At 46.1% G+C, this 14,773-nt stretch overlaps 1 protein-coding gene across 2 annotated transcripts; it reads left to right on the top strand.

Moving 5' to 3' along the window:
* The first annotated feature begins 8,921 nt into the window (after positions 1-8,921).
* On the top strand, positions 8,922-14,175 carry LOC124672682 (MADS-box transcription factor 7). 2 transcript variants are annotated; one of them, XM_047208875.1, is made up of 8 exons: positions 8,922-9,106; positions 11,545-11,623; positions 12,295-12,365; positions 12,879-12,978; positions 13,186-13,227; positions 13,335-13,376; positions 13,596-13,753; positions 14,066-14,175. In XM_047208875.1, the coding sequence occupies exons 1-8, from the start codon at positions 8,922-8,924 to the stop codon at positions 14,127-14,129; spliced, it is 741 nt and encodes a 246-aa protein (XP_047064831.1). In that variant the 3' UTR covers positions 14,130-14,175. The 2 variants fall into 2 exon arrangements, with proteins under 2 accessions (XP_047064831.1, XP_047064838.1); XM_047208882.1 differs by having other exon boundaries at positions 13,590-13,753.
* The last annotated feature ends 598 nt before the right edge of the window (positions 14,176-14,773 follow it).

Below are 14,773 nucleotides of genomic sequence, written 5' to 3'. Positions count from 1 at the left end.
GAGACGTTGTCTCTAACAACGGCTCCGCATTGGCCGACAAACTTGGTGGCGTTCTTGCTGGGCTCCGGCGGCCTGCCGGTTTCTTCGTCGACAACATCGATGGTGCATGTTTCTCCTGCTTTCATCGTCTTGGTTGCGCCACGCTTTGACGACGACGTACTCGATTTTTTCGACGATCCGGCCGAGGGCTAAAATAAGAAAGAGAGTCGCGCGCGTTAGTACACACACATTAATTTATTCAAATCAGTTAGTTGTATCACCGGACGCTCAATATGTATATATATATACCTCGGCGCCGGAGGTGGTTGCTACTTCCAACCGAAGATCGTCGTTTATCGACGTTTCTTCGGCATCATCTTGCCGACGGCGCCCTTCATCTTCACCCTCAAGGTTCGGATAAGAAGAGATATCATCTTCTTCTTCTCCGGTCGGCACATATATAACATCGCCTTTTATGATGCCGAAGATATGTTCTTCGGCGTCCGGATCATAGTTGTCCAGAATCGGGTCACCTCTATCGTCCGCCATATGTCAGTCCTGAAAACATGTAGTCAAAACAAATTAATTGTGTATATGCCAGCATTATCACATCTCTTCTACATATAAAGAGAGAGGGCGACGAGGGAGGCGAGAGGGGGGACGCGTGTATTAGATGTGTATATGCGGACGATCGACCTCGCCTCGCATGCAGTGACCGCGTGACCGAGAGAACGGTGGTGGTGGCGAAAGGGGGGACGCAGTGACCGCGTGACCGAGAGACCGGTGGCGGTGGCGAAAGGGGGACGCAGTGACCGCGTGACCGAGAGACCGGTGTGGCGGTGACCGAGAGGGCGGTGGCGGTGCCGAGGACACATAACCCTCGCCGCCCCCTCTCGATCCCAAATAAAATTTTGTTAAGTTAAAATTTTGATCATTAAGTCTAAATTTTGTGGCGGTGGCGGTGGTGGTGGTGGTGGCGGTGGTGGTGGCGGTGCCGATCCTTCTCTCTCTCGTAAAAAAACAAAAAAAAACCCCGCGCGTATACGGAGGGGGCGGCGAAGGCGTCTCGTCGCCCCTCCGTATACACGCGGGGTCGGTGTCGAAAGGGCGGTGGCGAAATGGCGGTGGCGGTGGCGGTCCCTCCTTTCTCTCTCTTTCTCTCTAGCGCGCGAGAGGGTCGCGCGGCGCCCCCTCCGTATACACACGGGGCGAGCGCGCAAGTTTTTTTAAGTCAAATTTTACTTTTTTTAAGTCAAATTTTCGTTTTTTTTAGACAAACTTTTTAAGTCAATTTTTAGTTTTTTAAAATCAAATTTTAGTTATTTTTATATTTGTTTTTGTTTTGTTATTAGTTAAGATCTGTTTACTAAAAAAACAAAAAACAAAAAACAAAAAAAGGCCGGCTGCTCATATCTTCTCTCTCTTTCTCTCCCCTCCTCTCTTTCTCTCTGTAACCGGCCGGCCAGCGGGCGCGCGACGGCGCGGCGGGCGAGGCGACGGCGGCGGCGGGCGAGGCTAGGACGGCGACGGCGGCGGTGCGAGGCTAGGGCGCGCGGCGGGGTCTTCGCGCGCTCGGCGCGCGCGCGCGGCGGCGATCGAGGGCGCGCCGGCCGTTACCTTGGCGGCGGCGGAGACTCCGTTCGGCAAGGGCGCGGCAGGCGAGGGCCGCGGCGAGGTCGTCGAGGCGCGGCGGAGGCGGCGACGGCGTCAGAGGCGGGGCGGCGACAGCGTCTCGGTCGGGCAGCACCTGCGGAGAAGACGATGGGCGCGCGGAGAAGAAGAAGTGGCGCGGGCGCCGCCCGCGCGGGCATTTATAGCTCCAACCTTTAGTCGCGGTTGGGGAGCCCAACCGCGACTAAAGGGTACCTTTAGTCGCGGTTGGTGACCCCAACCGCGACTAAAGGATTTTTTCGCCCCAATTTGCGGTTCCGCGGAGAGGACCTTTAGTCGCGGTTGGCCGGGCCAACCGCGACTAAAGGCCTTTTTTCAAAATACTTTTCATTTCAAAATTTCAAAAATACAAATAATATATCAAAAAAATCAGAAAAATAAAACTAATTCATTTCAAAATTTCAAAAATACAAATAATATATCAAAAAATTCAGAAAAATAAAACTAATTCATTTCAAAATCTCAAAAAATACAAATAATATATCAAAAAATTCAGAAAAATAAAACTAATTCATTTCAAAATCTCAAAAATACAAATAATATATCAAAAAATTCAGAAAAATAAAACTAATTCATTTCGAACTACCCTTGCCCACCGGGCTACCGCGTCCCTGCCGGCTGGAGCCTAAGCGCCGGCGGCGTGCCGGTCCCTCCCGTCCCTCAGGGTACTGCGCGCCGGGCGGCCATCACGAACCACTACTACCTCGACCTCACGCCGGAGCAGCGGATGAATCCCCGCTGGCATCTCGATAACCAGCATACTTGGGACGCCTTCTTCATCAATCGGCGTGAGAGGGCGCTCGCCAGGTATGAGGAGGACGGTCTGCCTCCTGGAAACTTCCACGAGGCCGGCCGTCGGCTATGGTGGTACGGCCGGACTCTGCAGAGCGTCATGGACTACATCACGGCCGGCGATATCCCCCGCCTGCGCTACCCTCAGTTCGAGCCACGAGCGCCGCCCGACGACAGCGACGACAGCAGCGACGACGACGCCGGCAACTTAGAAGGCGACGACTACCAGTACAACGGCGGCGGCTATGAAGACTACGAGTATGCATATTATACGCCTAGGCAGGAGTATGACTAAATCACTCCAAATTTCATGTATGCAGGAGTATGACTTAGTCACTCCAAATTTCCTATATGCAGGAGTATGACTTAGTCACTCCAAATTTCATGTATGCGGGAGTATGACTTAGTCACTCCAAATTTCATGTATCATCGGTGCTATCTCGAGTCAATTGAATCATTCGAAAATGGACACCAAACACATCACGGGTAATATAATTCACATGATTCATTCAACAAAGTTTGGTACAATAATAAATTATTACACATCATTTCTTCCCTTGTGTCCCCGCTTGCTTACGATTGTGCCGTATCCATGGAGCATCCTCATCATTTAACTTAATGCTTGGGTCGGTGTTCACTTTGAAGGGCGGAATTTCAGCAAACATATTATAATCTTCCGACATGTCCGTCTTGTCCTCCACTCCCACGATGTTTCTTTTCCCCGAAAGAACAATGTGGCGCTTTGGATCATCGCATGATGTACCGATCGTTTTCTTATCTTTCCGTTTCCTCGGTTTGCTACTCATGTCCTTCACATAGAAAACCTGAGCGACATCTTTCGCTAGGACGAATGGTTCGTCAAGGTAACCAAGATTGTTGAAATCCACCATTGTCATTCCGTATTGCTGGTCCACCTTTACCCCACCTCCTGTTAGCTTGAACCATTTGCACCGGAACAAAGGGACCCTAAAGGAGGGTCCATAGTCAAGTTCCCATATCTCCTCTATGTAACCATAATATGTGACCTTTTGCCCATTCTCGGTTGCTCGCATCAAAGCGGACACCACTGTTTTGGTTGGTGCTCTTTTTATCTTGGGCGATCGTGTAAAATGTATTCCCATTTATCTCGTACCCTTGGAAAGTCGTTATAGTCGAAGATGGTGTCTTGGCCAACATGTACAGCTGATCTACAACCTTATTGTCACTCATTAAATGTTTTCTCAACCAACCGCCGAAAGTCTCCATGTGGGCCTTCCTAATCCAGGATTCAGGCTTCCCGGGGTTGTCCGAGCGTAAAATATTCTTGTGTTTCTCAAAGTACGGAGCAACCAAGCTGGAATTGGTCGAACCGTGTGGTGTGCTTCAGTCGGAGAATGGCCGTCCATACATATCATTGATTTCCTTCCGATCGTGCCTTTTCCACTTAGTCTCCCCTCGTGCCGCGATTGAGGAAGACCAATCGGCTTAAGGTCGGGAACAAAGTCAACACAAAACTCAATTACCTCCTCATTTCCATAGCCCTTGGCGATGCTTCCTTCCGGCCTAGCACGGTTACGAACATATTTCTTTAATACTCCCATGAACCTCTCGAAGGGGAACATATTGTGTAGAAATACAGGACCGAGAATGGAAATCTCATCGACTAGGTGAACCAGGAGGTGCGTCATAATATTGAAGAAGGATGGCGGGAACACCAACTCGAAACCGACAAGACATTGGATCACATCGTTCCGTAACCGTGGTAGAACTTCGGATTGATTACCTTCGGAGAGATTGCATTGAGGAATGCACATAGCTTCACAATGGCTACTCGAACATTTTCCGGCAGGAGCCCCCTCAAAGCAATCGGAAGCAATTGCGTCATAATCACGTGGCAGTCGTGAGACTTCAGGTTTTGGAACTTTTTCTCCGCCATGTTTATTATTCCCTTTATATTGGACGAGAATCCCGACGGGACCTTCATACTGCTCGGGCATTCAAAAAAGATGACCTTCTCTTCTTTGGTCGGAGCGTAGCCGGCACGACCTTGAAACCGTTCCGGATGCGGGTCATCGTGGTCTTTCAAACTTTGCTCGGTCCTGCCGTGCTTCCTTTGTATCATTTGACTTCCCATACACGCCCAAGAAGCTTAGGATGTTCACGCAAATATTCTTCGTAACGTGCATCACGTCGATTGCGGAGCGGACTTCTAGGACTTTCCAATATTCTAGCTCCCGAATATAGATTTCTTCTTCCACATGGCTACGTGCCCGTCAGCTCCCTTCGGAACCGATTGTCCGCCGGACCCTTTCCAAAGATGACTTTCAAACCCTTGACCATATCAAATACCTCAGCACCAGGTGTGTTCCGCAGTGCTTCGGCCGGTGATCTGCCTTGCCGTTGTAATGCTTGCCTTTCTTTCTTATCGGATGACCTTTCGGAAGAAATCGACGATGCCCAAGGTACACGTTCTTCTTACAATTTGGCAAATGTACACTTTCGGTCTCATGTAAGCAGTGCGTGCATGCATTGTATCCCTTATTTGACGAGTCCCGAAAGGTTACTAAGAGCAGGCCAATCGTTGATGGTTACGAAAAGCAACGCTCGTAGGTCAAATTCCTCTTCTTTGTGCTCATCCCACACACGGACACCAGGTCTGCCCCACAGCTGTAAAAGCTCATCAACTAATGGCCTTAGGTACACATCGATGTCGTTGCCGGGTTGCTTCGGACCTTGGATGAGCACCGGCATCATAATGAACTTCCGCTTCATGCACAACCAAGGAGGAAGGTTGTAGATGCATAGAGTCACGGGCCAGGTGCTATGGCTGGAGCTCCGCTCGCCAAAAGGATTCATGCCATCCGTACTTAGACCAAATCTTATGTTCCTTGCGTCGGCTGCAAAATCTTTGAACTCTCTGTCGATCTTTCTCCATTGCGTTCCATCTGCGGGGTGTCTCAACTCCCCGTCCGACTTACGGTCCTCTTTGTGCCATCGCAACAACTTGGCATGCTCTTTGTTCCTGAACAGACGTTTCAACCGTGGTATTATAGGAGCATACCACATCACCTTGGCGGGAACCCTCTTCCCGGGTTTCTGGCCCTCAACATCGTCACCAGGGTCATCGCCTCGATCTTATAACGCAATGCGAGTGCATACCGGGCATTCATTCAAATTCTCGTATTCACCGCGGTAGAGGATGCGATCGTTGATGCATGCATGTATCTTCGAGAACCTCTAAACCTAGAGGGCAGACAACCTTCTTTGCTTCGTACGTAGTGGCGGGCAGCTCGTTATTCTTTGGAAACATATTCTTCAACATTTTCAGCAAGTTTTCAAATGCCGAGTCAGCTACACCTGCCTCGTGCCTTCCATCTCAGCAAATCCAAGTGTGCAGCCCAGCTTTTTCAGACCATCATCGCATCCGGGGTACAGCGCCTTCCTGTGATCCTCTAACATGCGATCCAAATTCTCCCTCTCTTTTTCAGTTTCGCAGCGTCTCCGTGCATCAGCAATGGTCCGACCAAGATCATCAACGGGATCATCACGTGCCTCTTCTTCACCTTCCCCTTCACCTTCGAGCATCCTCCATGAAAGTATCACCGAAATGAGAAAGATAGCTTTCATCATTGAAATCATCCCCTTCTTCATCTTCTTCCATTATAACCCCTCTTTCTCCATGCTTGGTCCAACAATTATAGCTTGGCATGAAACCGTGCCGAAGCAGGTGCATGTGAACATCTCTTGAGGAAGAGTAACCCTTCGATTCTTACACTTAACACATGGACAGATAACAAAACCCCCCGCTTGTTCGCATTAGCCACTACGAGGAAATCTTTCAAACCCGTACTGAACTCGCCGGAGAGTCGGTTACCGTACATCCATTGCCGATTCATCTGCATTATTATAATATAAAATATATAATTAACCATCATGCATTTGTTAAACTAACTAGCTACAAACAATATAAATTAAACAATTAATGAACTACACACACATGCATATTTTATCAATGACACATATCAAAGGTTCAAGTTGCTAACCGCGATCGAGGAGGAAAAATTAAATGAGAAAGCTCAAGTGTGACTCCAACACTTCATATCATGTTTGTTTCATGCTCTTGGGGCATTTCATCAAACACCTTATGTGCATAAGAGGAACCAAAAGCAAACCTAACACTCACTTGTGAAGAGAATGGCTCCAAATGGCTAAGTGTTGGCTGCTGGATGGGTATATATAGGGGAGGGGCTTTAGTCCCGGTTGGCCTGGCCAACCGCGACTAAAGGCCTTCGGGCACTCTTAGTCGCGGTTGGGCTGGCCAACCGCGACTAAAGCCCCCACGTGCACCAGCTGGCCACCGTGCGCCCGGGCCCAGAGCCTTTGGTCGCGGTTCGCCACACGAACCGCGACTAAAGACCCCATTAGTCGCGGTTCCTTTACCTTCGCGACTTATGGGGCTTCCCGGAAGCCTGTTTTTCCACCAGTGCCTCTAGAGAATTGCCTTCCGCAAGCCTAGATAATATCGGAAAACTTTGAGGCACATTGATTTTTTTTGTGAATATACAACATCAAAAATAGAGTTCCAAATAAATAGATGAAGCCACAGCTTCAAGTATATTTATGCACTCCCAAATATGTCTTTTGTACTGCTCCTGCCAACCAAATGAATAGTTCTTCTACTCCCAATGCATGTATATGCTGCAAAGCATCCCTTGAAATGCAGCGTTTGGGTCTCCACGAAACAAAGCAACCACTATTTTGCAGAACAGGTACATTGATCCTAGGGCTTGTTGACTCTTCCATCATCATGTACTCATCAACTAGATGACCAGCTACCCCATAGTCTTGCATTTCTGATAAGAGGAGAAGAAAATCTTACCAACATCATATGGCTTGCATCAGAAGTAGTTGTCATGTCTCTTTCACTCCCTCCATAATATGCAGGAACACATTCAGAACCTTTGTCGGAACACATCAGCAATGTACAACGGGAAGCATACGCCAAAGAGTTGCATAGGTCCGACTTCTCTTTTACGATCCAATGCTAACTGCACGTCTCCTATACGGAGCCTCACCGCCTTGAACGCTAATTTTCATTGTGGTCATGCTCGAGAAGAGCCGCCACCATCGAACCATCGATATCATTAGTTGAGTCGTCATGAGACGGTGTACTAATGAAATGATTGTAGAAAAACCTATTGGAGCTATTGACCATGATCCATTTAAGCTAAGAAACGCAATAAAATCTTACTTATATGTCACTAGACCCGTCTCGGAGGCAAAGTACGACAGAATCGCACCTCTAAACGAGGTTGGCGATTGGCTGAGTACCTTACGGACGATGTTGTTCGCGGGAGTGGAAGAGGCCTGTGGACGGTGAATGCAACATGTGCAGTCCTAGCCGGAGATGGAAGCTCTCCCGTCTAAGACGACCTCCCCCGGCGAGGGTGAGTGCTGTGGTGGCGATGGCGGCGCAGTGCAGGGTGAGTGAAATTATCTTGTACGTGTCGTCGCCATGTGGGTCAAGGAAGAATAAGAAGCACACGGGAGAGACGTTGATCTTTGCGGTGTTGGAGATGTGCTGATCGAGGGCCCCGGTGGTACGCACCGTCACGACTGGCATGCAGGGATCAGTACGTGTAACCGATGGAATCCACAACCGCATCCGGCCGATTGTGCGCGGCAAGATGGAAGGAGCAGTGTCCTCCCCGATCGACCGGCTACATGCACGGCTCGTGCCTACCACCGGCCGGCAGCGCCGCGATCGCTCGGCTGCACCTGCATACCGATCGTGATGGCGATCGGGCCGGACCCCGGCCGCGCGCGCACATGCATGAAGCTCCGCTAGCCGCGCGCGATTGCACAGTGGGCAGAGAGCGGAGCCGAGGCATGATTGCGCGCGTACGTACGCGGGGCTTGCCCTCCCGGCCGGCCAGGATCCACGTGTCGACCGCTGCGCCCATCATCTCCCGCGCCTGCCCCGATCCGACGGCTCGCCGGCCGGCCGGCCAACCGTTGAAATATCTTGCGTCGCGACGACCGTCTCTCTGCGTGTGTGTGTGTGTGGAGCTAGCCGTGGTTGGTTGGGGTGGAAAAGCTAGCGAATAAAGCAGGAGCAGGAGTGAGGAGTTAAGCGCGGATGGCGACGGCGACGGACGCGACGGGCGACCCATCCCTAGCCTTCCCGAAACGCGCTACGCGGCTGGTCCTCTAGGGTTTCCGCCCTACTCATCCTTTGCCGGAAACGGCAGCACCGCGGAGCCCGCCTTGTGACCACTGGCTCCTCCCCTGCACCACCATCCATCATCTCGCACTTTAATCCCTGTCGATCCCAGCTGCCCCAGCTCCTCCTCCTCCTCGCCCTTATCTCTCCCCCTCCCCATCTCTCTCCCTCTTGCTTGTGGTGTGTGTGTGGTGTATGGTGGTGGCGGATCTGGCTAGCTAGCTAAGCTCGAGCTCGCACGCGCGCAGCCACGGTGGAGGAACCGGCGGCGCCAGCCATGGGGCGGGGCAGGGTGGAGCTCAAGCGGATCGAGAACAAGATCAACCGCCAGGTCACCTTCGCCAAGCGCAGGAACGGGCTGCTCAAGAAGGCGTACGAGCTCTCCGTGCTATGCGACGCCGAGGTCGCGCTCATCGTCTTCTCCAACCGCGGAAAGCTCTACGAGTTCTGCAGCACGCAGAGGTATATGCATACCCTACGCACATGTACCTGCAGACCCTTGTTTCCTTTGGTCGAATGGCACACGCGCGCGCGCCATGGTGGATCTCTCCGGCCGGATCCGCCCGTGGAATGGCCGCTGCCCCCTCAGCGCACCATGGAGATCCGGACATCCGGTGCCCGATCCCACGGCGCTAGATCCCCGCGCGTCCAGCCAGTAAGCACGTCGTCGAGGCGTGGCTGGTTTACGTGGATCTGCGTGATTACTTGAGCTAGTAGCGTCCTGATGTTAACTAGCGGTACGCGTACGCCACCCCTCCGGGATTCGTGGAAGCGGCTAGGTTTCCACGGATTACCGAGCCGGGATCTGGCCAATACCCTGGGTTTTATTAGGGTTCCATATCTTCCCTCTTCCCTGGTCCGTTTGCTGCGCCCTACTTTCCCCGGCTTTGCCGGCCCAGATCTTCCCTGATCTAGCGGTTCTACCGGAGCGCTAGCTCATCAACTAATCTGGCATGATGTGTGTGTCTGATACTTCATGTTGTGGATCTGGTTGAATTTTTTTTCCCTTGTCACCCCAAACCTGATACTCCGGCCGCCCGTAGTAGCGCACATACTTCGATTCAGAAACATGATGTCGAAGAAACAAGACTCGGAACGTTTGTCTAAGTAGACATGGTACATACCACGCTCCAATTGCTATCCTTCAAAGTCACTTGTATATCATCATGTTCTAAATAAAGGTGGATCTATCTAGATTTTTTCGATTTTGAAGCCCCACACAAAAATTCAAGCCATAGTCTCGGATGGGAGTATCATCGCCATTTTGTGGGATGATAAAAAGACGAGTGTGCGTCTAGGTGTCTTGGAGAGGATAGAACTAATTAATTAATTAGTGGATGCATGCAAAGATGGATGATCTATCTTGAATAGGTTGACGAGATCTATGTTGGAAGATGTGTTGTAACACAATTGCCTCAACTATTGCATACTCAAAGCATCCCCAACGCTCTTATTAATACGTGTTGTTTTCTACATTATCATGGCCCAACATAATTTCCGAGGATTTTCCTTTGTGCACATGTCAATACAAAATAAGCGCAGTAATCATTAAAAATTTAGTGACATCATTTTCACGTAAGAATCTTATACTCCATCCTCGCCGAACTATAGGTCACATCTGACTTCTCACAGTATCCAATAACGCTCAACTTTGACCATGATTTCAATATAAATTTGAAGTATTTTGCAAAGGCCCTCTTTAGCAAAACAAGCACAACGCGTCAAGTACTTATATGATCAATATTTATACTCTCACACATATTACTTGTTAAGTTTTAAAAATATTCACCACTTGCATACTAACATCGCTTCTGTTTAGGGAAACGAGTAGTTTTGTAAGTCGCCAAGTTTGTTTTTTGAACAAAGTCACCGAGTTTAATTTCATCTTTCTACACTGTAGATGATATATTTTATGTAAGTAGCAGTGTTAATTTGCATGCACAGATATAAATCCTGCGTATAATTTTTTCTCAATGGTATAGTATTCATTTAGCAAAAGAAATGTAATATATATAGGAAAGCATCGATCTGGACCCACTACCTGTCCCATGCATACATCCTCTCACATATCAAGTGAGAGTTCATTACATGTCAATTTTTTTTGACATGTTCGTTAGATGCCAAATGCAATGTAAACGTCCAAAGAATACTCTGACTGGAGGGTTCAGGTCCAAGTTCGGTCCCAATATATGCTGCATAATTTGTTTTCTCTAAGAATTCGATCCTAGTTTTTTTTTGCTGATATGATTTATTTTGTACCCAAACAAAATGTTCTGCCTTATCCATCTGCTCAGATGTCAAGCGGCGAGTTAATATATACAGTTCAACATGCCGTACGACATCTCATCACACATAAATTCATGATTTCTAGTTTCACTTGAGCGGGACTTGAGAACACCCGTCAACTCAAACTAAAGATTCCTATGCAAAAACCTTGATATCTGTGCACACATCACAACCCCTGCAGCTCTAGCTGTGCATCATTTATCCCAATTCTTAAACGACTAAACAAGTAACCTGTACACTCACTTTCTTTTTTTACCGCCCGCACTTTTTAAGCCACAATTCAACAGGCGTATGTCATGTCATGTCCCGTCACTATGCATATTTTGAATCGTGTGTACTGTAATCTGAAGGAAAAATTAATTACCGAACTGAACTGTGGCGCGCACTAGCAACTGTGACATTGACAATCTTATCTTTTCGCCACCAATTCTACTTCGTATTGCCGCAAACTCAAATTTAACTGTGGGGCATTGAGAATCTTAACTTCACCACCAATTCTACTTCATATTGCCACAAACTTAAATTTAACTGTGACATTGAGAATCTTAACTGTGTGTGTGTGTACTGTATTATTTTCTCTCATTTAGCTCTGTGATTTTTTACTGAACTTATAGCATGACGAAGACACTGGAAAAGTATCAGAAATGCAGTTATGCAGGACCTGAAACAACTGTGCAGAACAGAGAAAATGAGGTAGACTTTTTTTTTCTGTCTTACAATGTCCATGCTTTGGGTCATTTATCTTGCCAGCTCTTCTTGTACTCCATATATACTTTCACAATTTGAAAGTGATATGATACGTCTTACATGTGCACAGCACACAGTCCTACGTCTTATATTTCCGGCTCTTCTTGTACTTGCTACGTCTTACATATGCCCACTGCCCAGTCTCTCCACACAAAAGAACATGAACCCAGTTGCAAATGCACATGTCATAAGAAAAGAACCAGGAACTCCCAAAAATTCTCTAGAATATTCAGAGCATGCAAATAGATCGTATGCGATATGTAAATTTACATACTACTCACTCTTCTTAGACTCGCGATGCCATATATAACCTACAAACTTAAGCTAGCCTAGTTTGAAAACGTAAACATGCACTTGAATTTGAAGGATGGAGTTAACATACCACCAGAGTGGCACCAACTGACTTTAGTTACAATTGGTGTGAAAAGGTTCTTCCCTGTGATATTTCATGTAAGACACTAAAAGTGTAGCTTGGATATAATGGTTCACACAGTAATGCTTAATTATCTACAATTAACAAAAACGTATGTTTTCTATAATTTCATAACGAGTTTTAATGATATGATGTCCTTATGATTGTTAGTGAAGTAAAGCTGTCATATCTTATTTTGTCTCAGCAACTGAAGAACAGCCGCAATGAGTACCTGAAACTAAAGGCACGTGTTGATAATTTACAGCGGACACAAAGGCAAGTTGTGTTTTCAATGAGCTGTTTTACCACTTAATTTTGTTTCTTTATCAATTAATTTGCATCTTCAAGATAAAAAAAATGTAAATCCAAGGAACTACGAATGCAAATGTTTGCTCTTCTTAAATACATCACTACCATAAATAGCACATTTTGTCAATACTAATTATTTTCTTCTTCTGAAAGTGAATTATTTGATGATTTTTCTTGCTTGGACGAATGTCAGGGTAAGCAACAATCTGCAATTTTATTGTAGAAGGGGGTACACTATTTTTTTTTAGGAAAGCTTGTATTGGTTCTTACCAGATTGTTTATGACACGTTCCTAGATTGTTTATGACACATTCCTAGATAAGATAAATATCCAGCATGGTTAATTACGAGTGATCCTATCAATTCCACCAAATCTGAATTTTACATTTTATTACAAGTATTATTTTCCTTCATTGTAGTCCACATGTGAAGTTTTAAGTTTATATGTAAATAATTAACCAGTACTTTGCATCTTATCTAGGAATTTGCTTGGTGAAGACCTTGATTCATTAGGCATAAAGGAGCTGGAGAGCCTTGAGAAGCAACTCGATTCATCTTTGAAGCACATCAGAACAACAAGGGTACTCCCTGGAAGTGTTTTAAAAATAGTGGGATTTTTCCAGTTTAAGTAGGAATTTTTCCTTGGCGAATATATAGCTCTACATATAACATATTTATTCAATTCTCTGAAATAACTTTATACATACATTTATGTCTTGCAGTATAGGTGAATCATGCCTGCATGATATTTGTTGTGTGCTAACCAGGTTTTATTTATCTTATCGCAGACACAAATTATGGTTGACCAACTGACAGAACTTCAGAGAAGGGTATGTTAGCTTTTAACAAGTCAACAGTAGTGAATCTTCCTCGCACAAATAAAAACAGCACTGAATTTGACTAATTAGTGGATGACCCCCACTTATTAAATTTGTAGGAACAAATGTTCTCCGAAGCAAATAAGTGTCTTCGAATAAAAGTAAGTACTTCTACGCCAGTGTGTTACCATAATAACCATTCTAAATATATTTGACCTAAATGGAGATCAAAATGAAAAAGTACTCATGATAAGAGAGATCATGGTAACCCTAGTGATCATAGAGAACTACGAGTAAGAAAAGAAACCCAAGACTGTTGGTAATCTAAAGCTACAAGGTATATGTAGGTGATGTTCTTGATTTTGTTTTGAGAGATGCAGTTGGAGGAGAGCAATCAGGTTCATGGGCAGCAGCTCTGGGAGCACAACAACAACTTACTCAGCTACGAACGTCAGCCCGAAGTGCAGCCACCGATGAATGGCGGCAACGGATTCTTCCACCCTCTTGATCCTGCTGGTGAACCGACCCTTCACATAGGGTATAACTCTTAACCCACGTTTAAAGTTTGATTTATATTTAACCTACGGAGATAGGCAGATAGCTCATCATATTGTTGATAATTCTGGTCAATTGGATTGTTCTATAAAGTACTTTATGTAGGACAAAAATAACAGTTTTACTCTGTTACGATGTCAGATGACAATTGATCAGCATAATTTTCATGTTTTTTGTACAAAAGATTATGGCGGTGTAAAGTGTAAACTGCTTATCTAGTCGTAAACTTACGAGGATGCACTATCTTCTACATGTGTTAGCTATCTAACTGATCGTTAACCGTCTTTATCTGCAGGTATCCTCAAGAGTCACTGAATGGCTCATGCATGACCACTTTCATGTCCCCATGGCTACCATGATAGAAGACGAAATTGAGAAATAATAAGGATATATGTGGCACCAGGGCAGCCGCATATATGCATGTATACTACTTCGAGTGATGGAATATTCCAGTCAAGATTCTCACTTATTTTGTGTGCAACTTTTGTGTGATAAGAACATTAAAACCTTGGTATTTGGTGATGACCTATTGTGTTACTACATGTAAAAGATTATAGGAGCGCTAGCTGCCTACATTATATTACTTAAGCGTGTCTGTGTGATGAAATTTTGGCCTCACCCGATGGGCATTTTTAATACTCTAGTATTTTTTGCTGAAAAGAAACATGCTAGAGTGGTAACCACACAAAGAGCAAAATATAATATGAACAGCTTAGACTAGTCATAGTCATAGTCATAGTAGAGAGTAACATAGAGCATCTACACTCAAGGTTAGAACTGGTTTTTCGTGTAACATGCACGTGTTACTAATCTATGTTACTATCTTCACAGTGTTGGATAATTAGACACAATTTTCATAATTAATTCTAGAATATTAAGTATGATGAAAACAACTACTAACATGTGAAACTCGAACATACTAGATTCATTAATCAACATAAATAGTACCAAGGCAAGCGGTACAACATCCATCGCTAAATAGATCGAGATATGTCACATGTAC

The sequence above is a fragment of the Lolium rigidum genome, chromosome 1, assembly GCF_022539505.1.
Source record: "Lolium rigidum isolate FL_2022 chromosome 1, APGP_CSIRO_Lrig_0.1, whole genome shotgun sequence".
In the NCBI taxonomy this organism is placed as follows: Eukaryota; Viridiplantae; Streptophyta; class Magnoliopsida; order Poales; family Poaceae; genus Lolium; species Lolium rigidum.
Note: the sequence above shows the minus strand (reverse complement) of the source record. Positions and strands in the feature narration are given on the sequence as shown.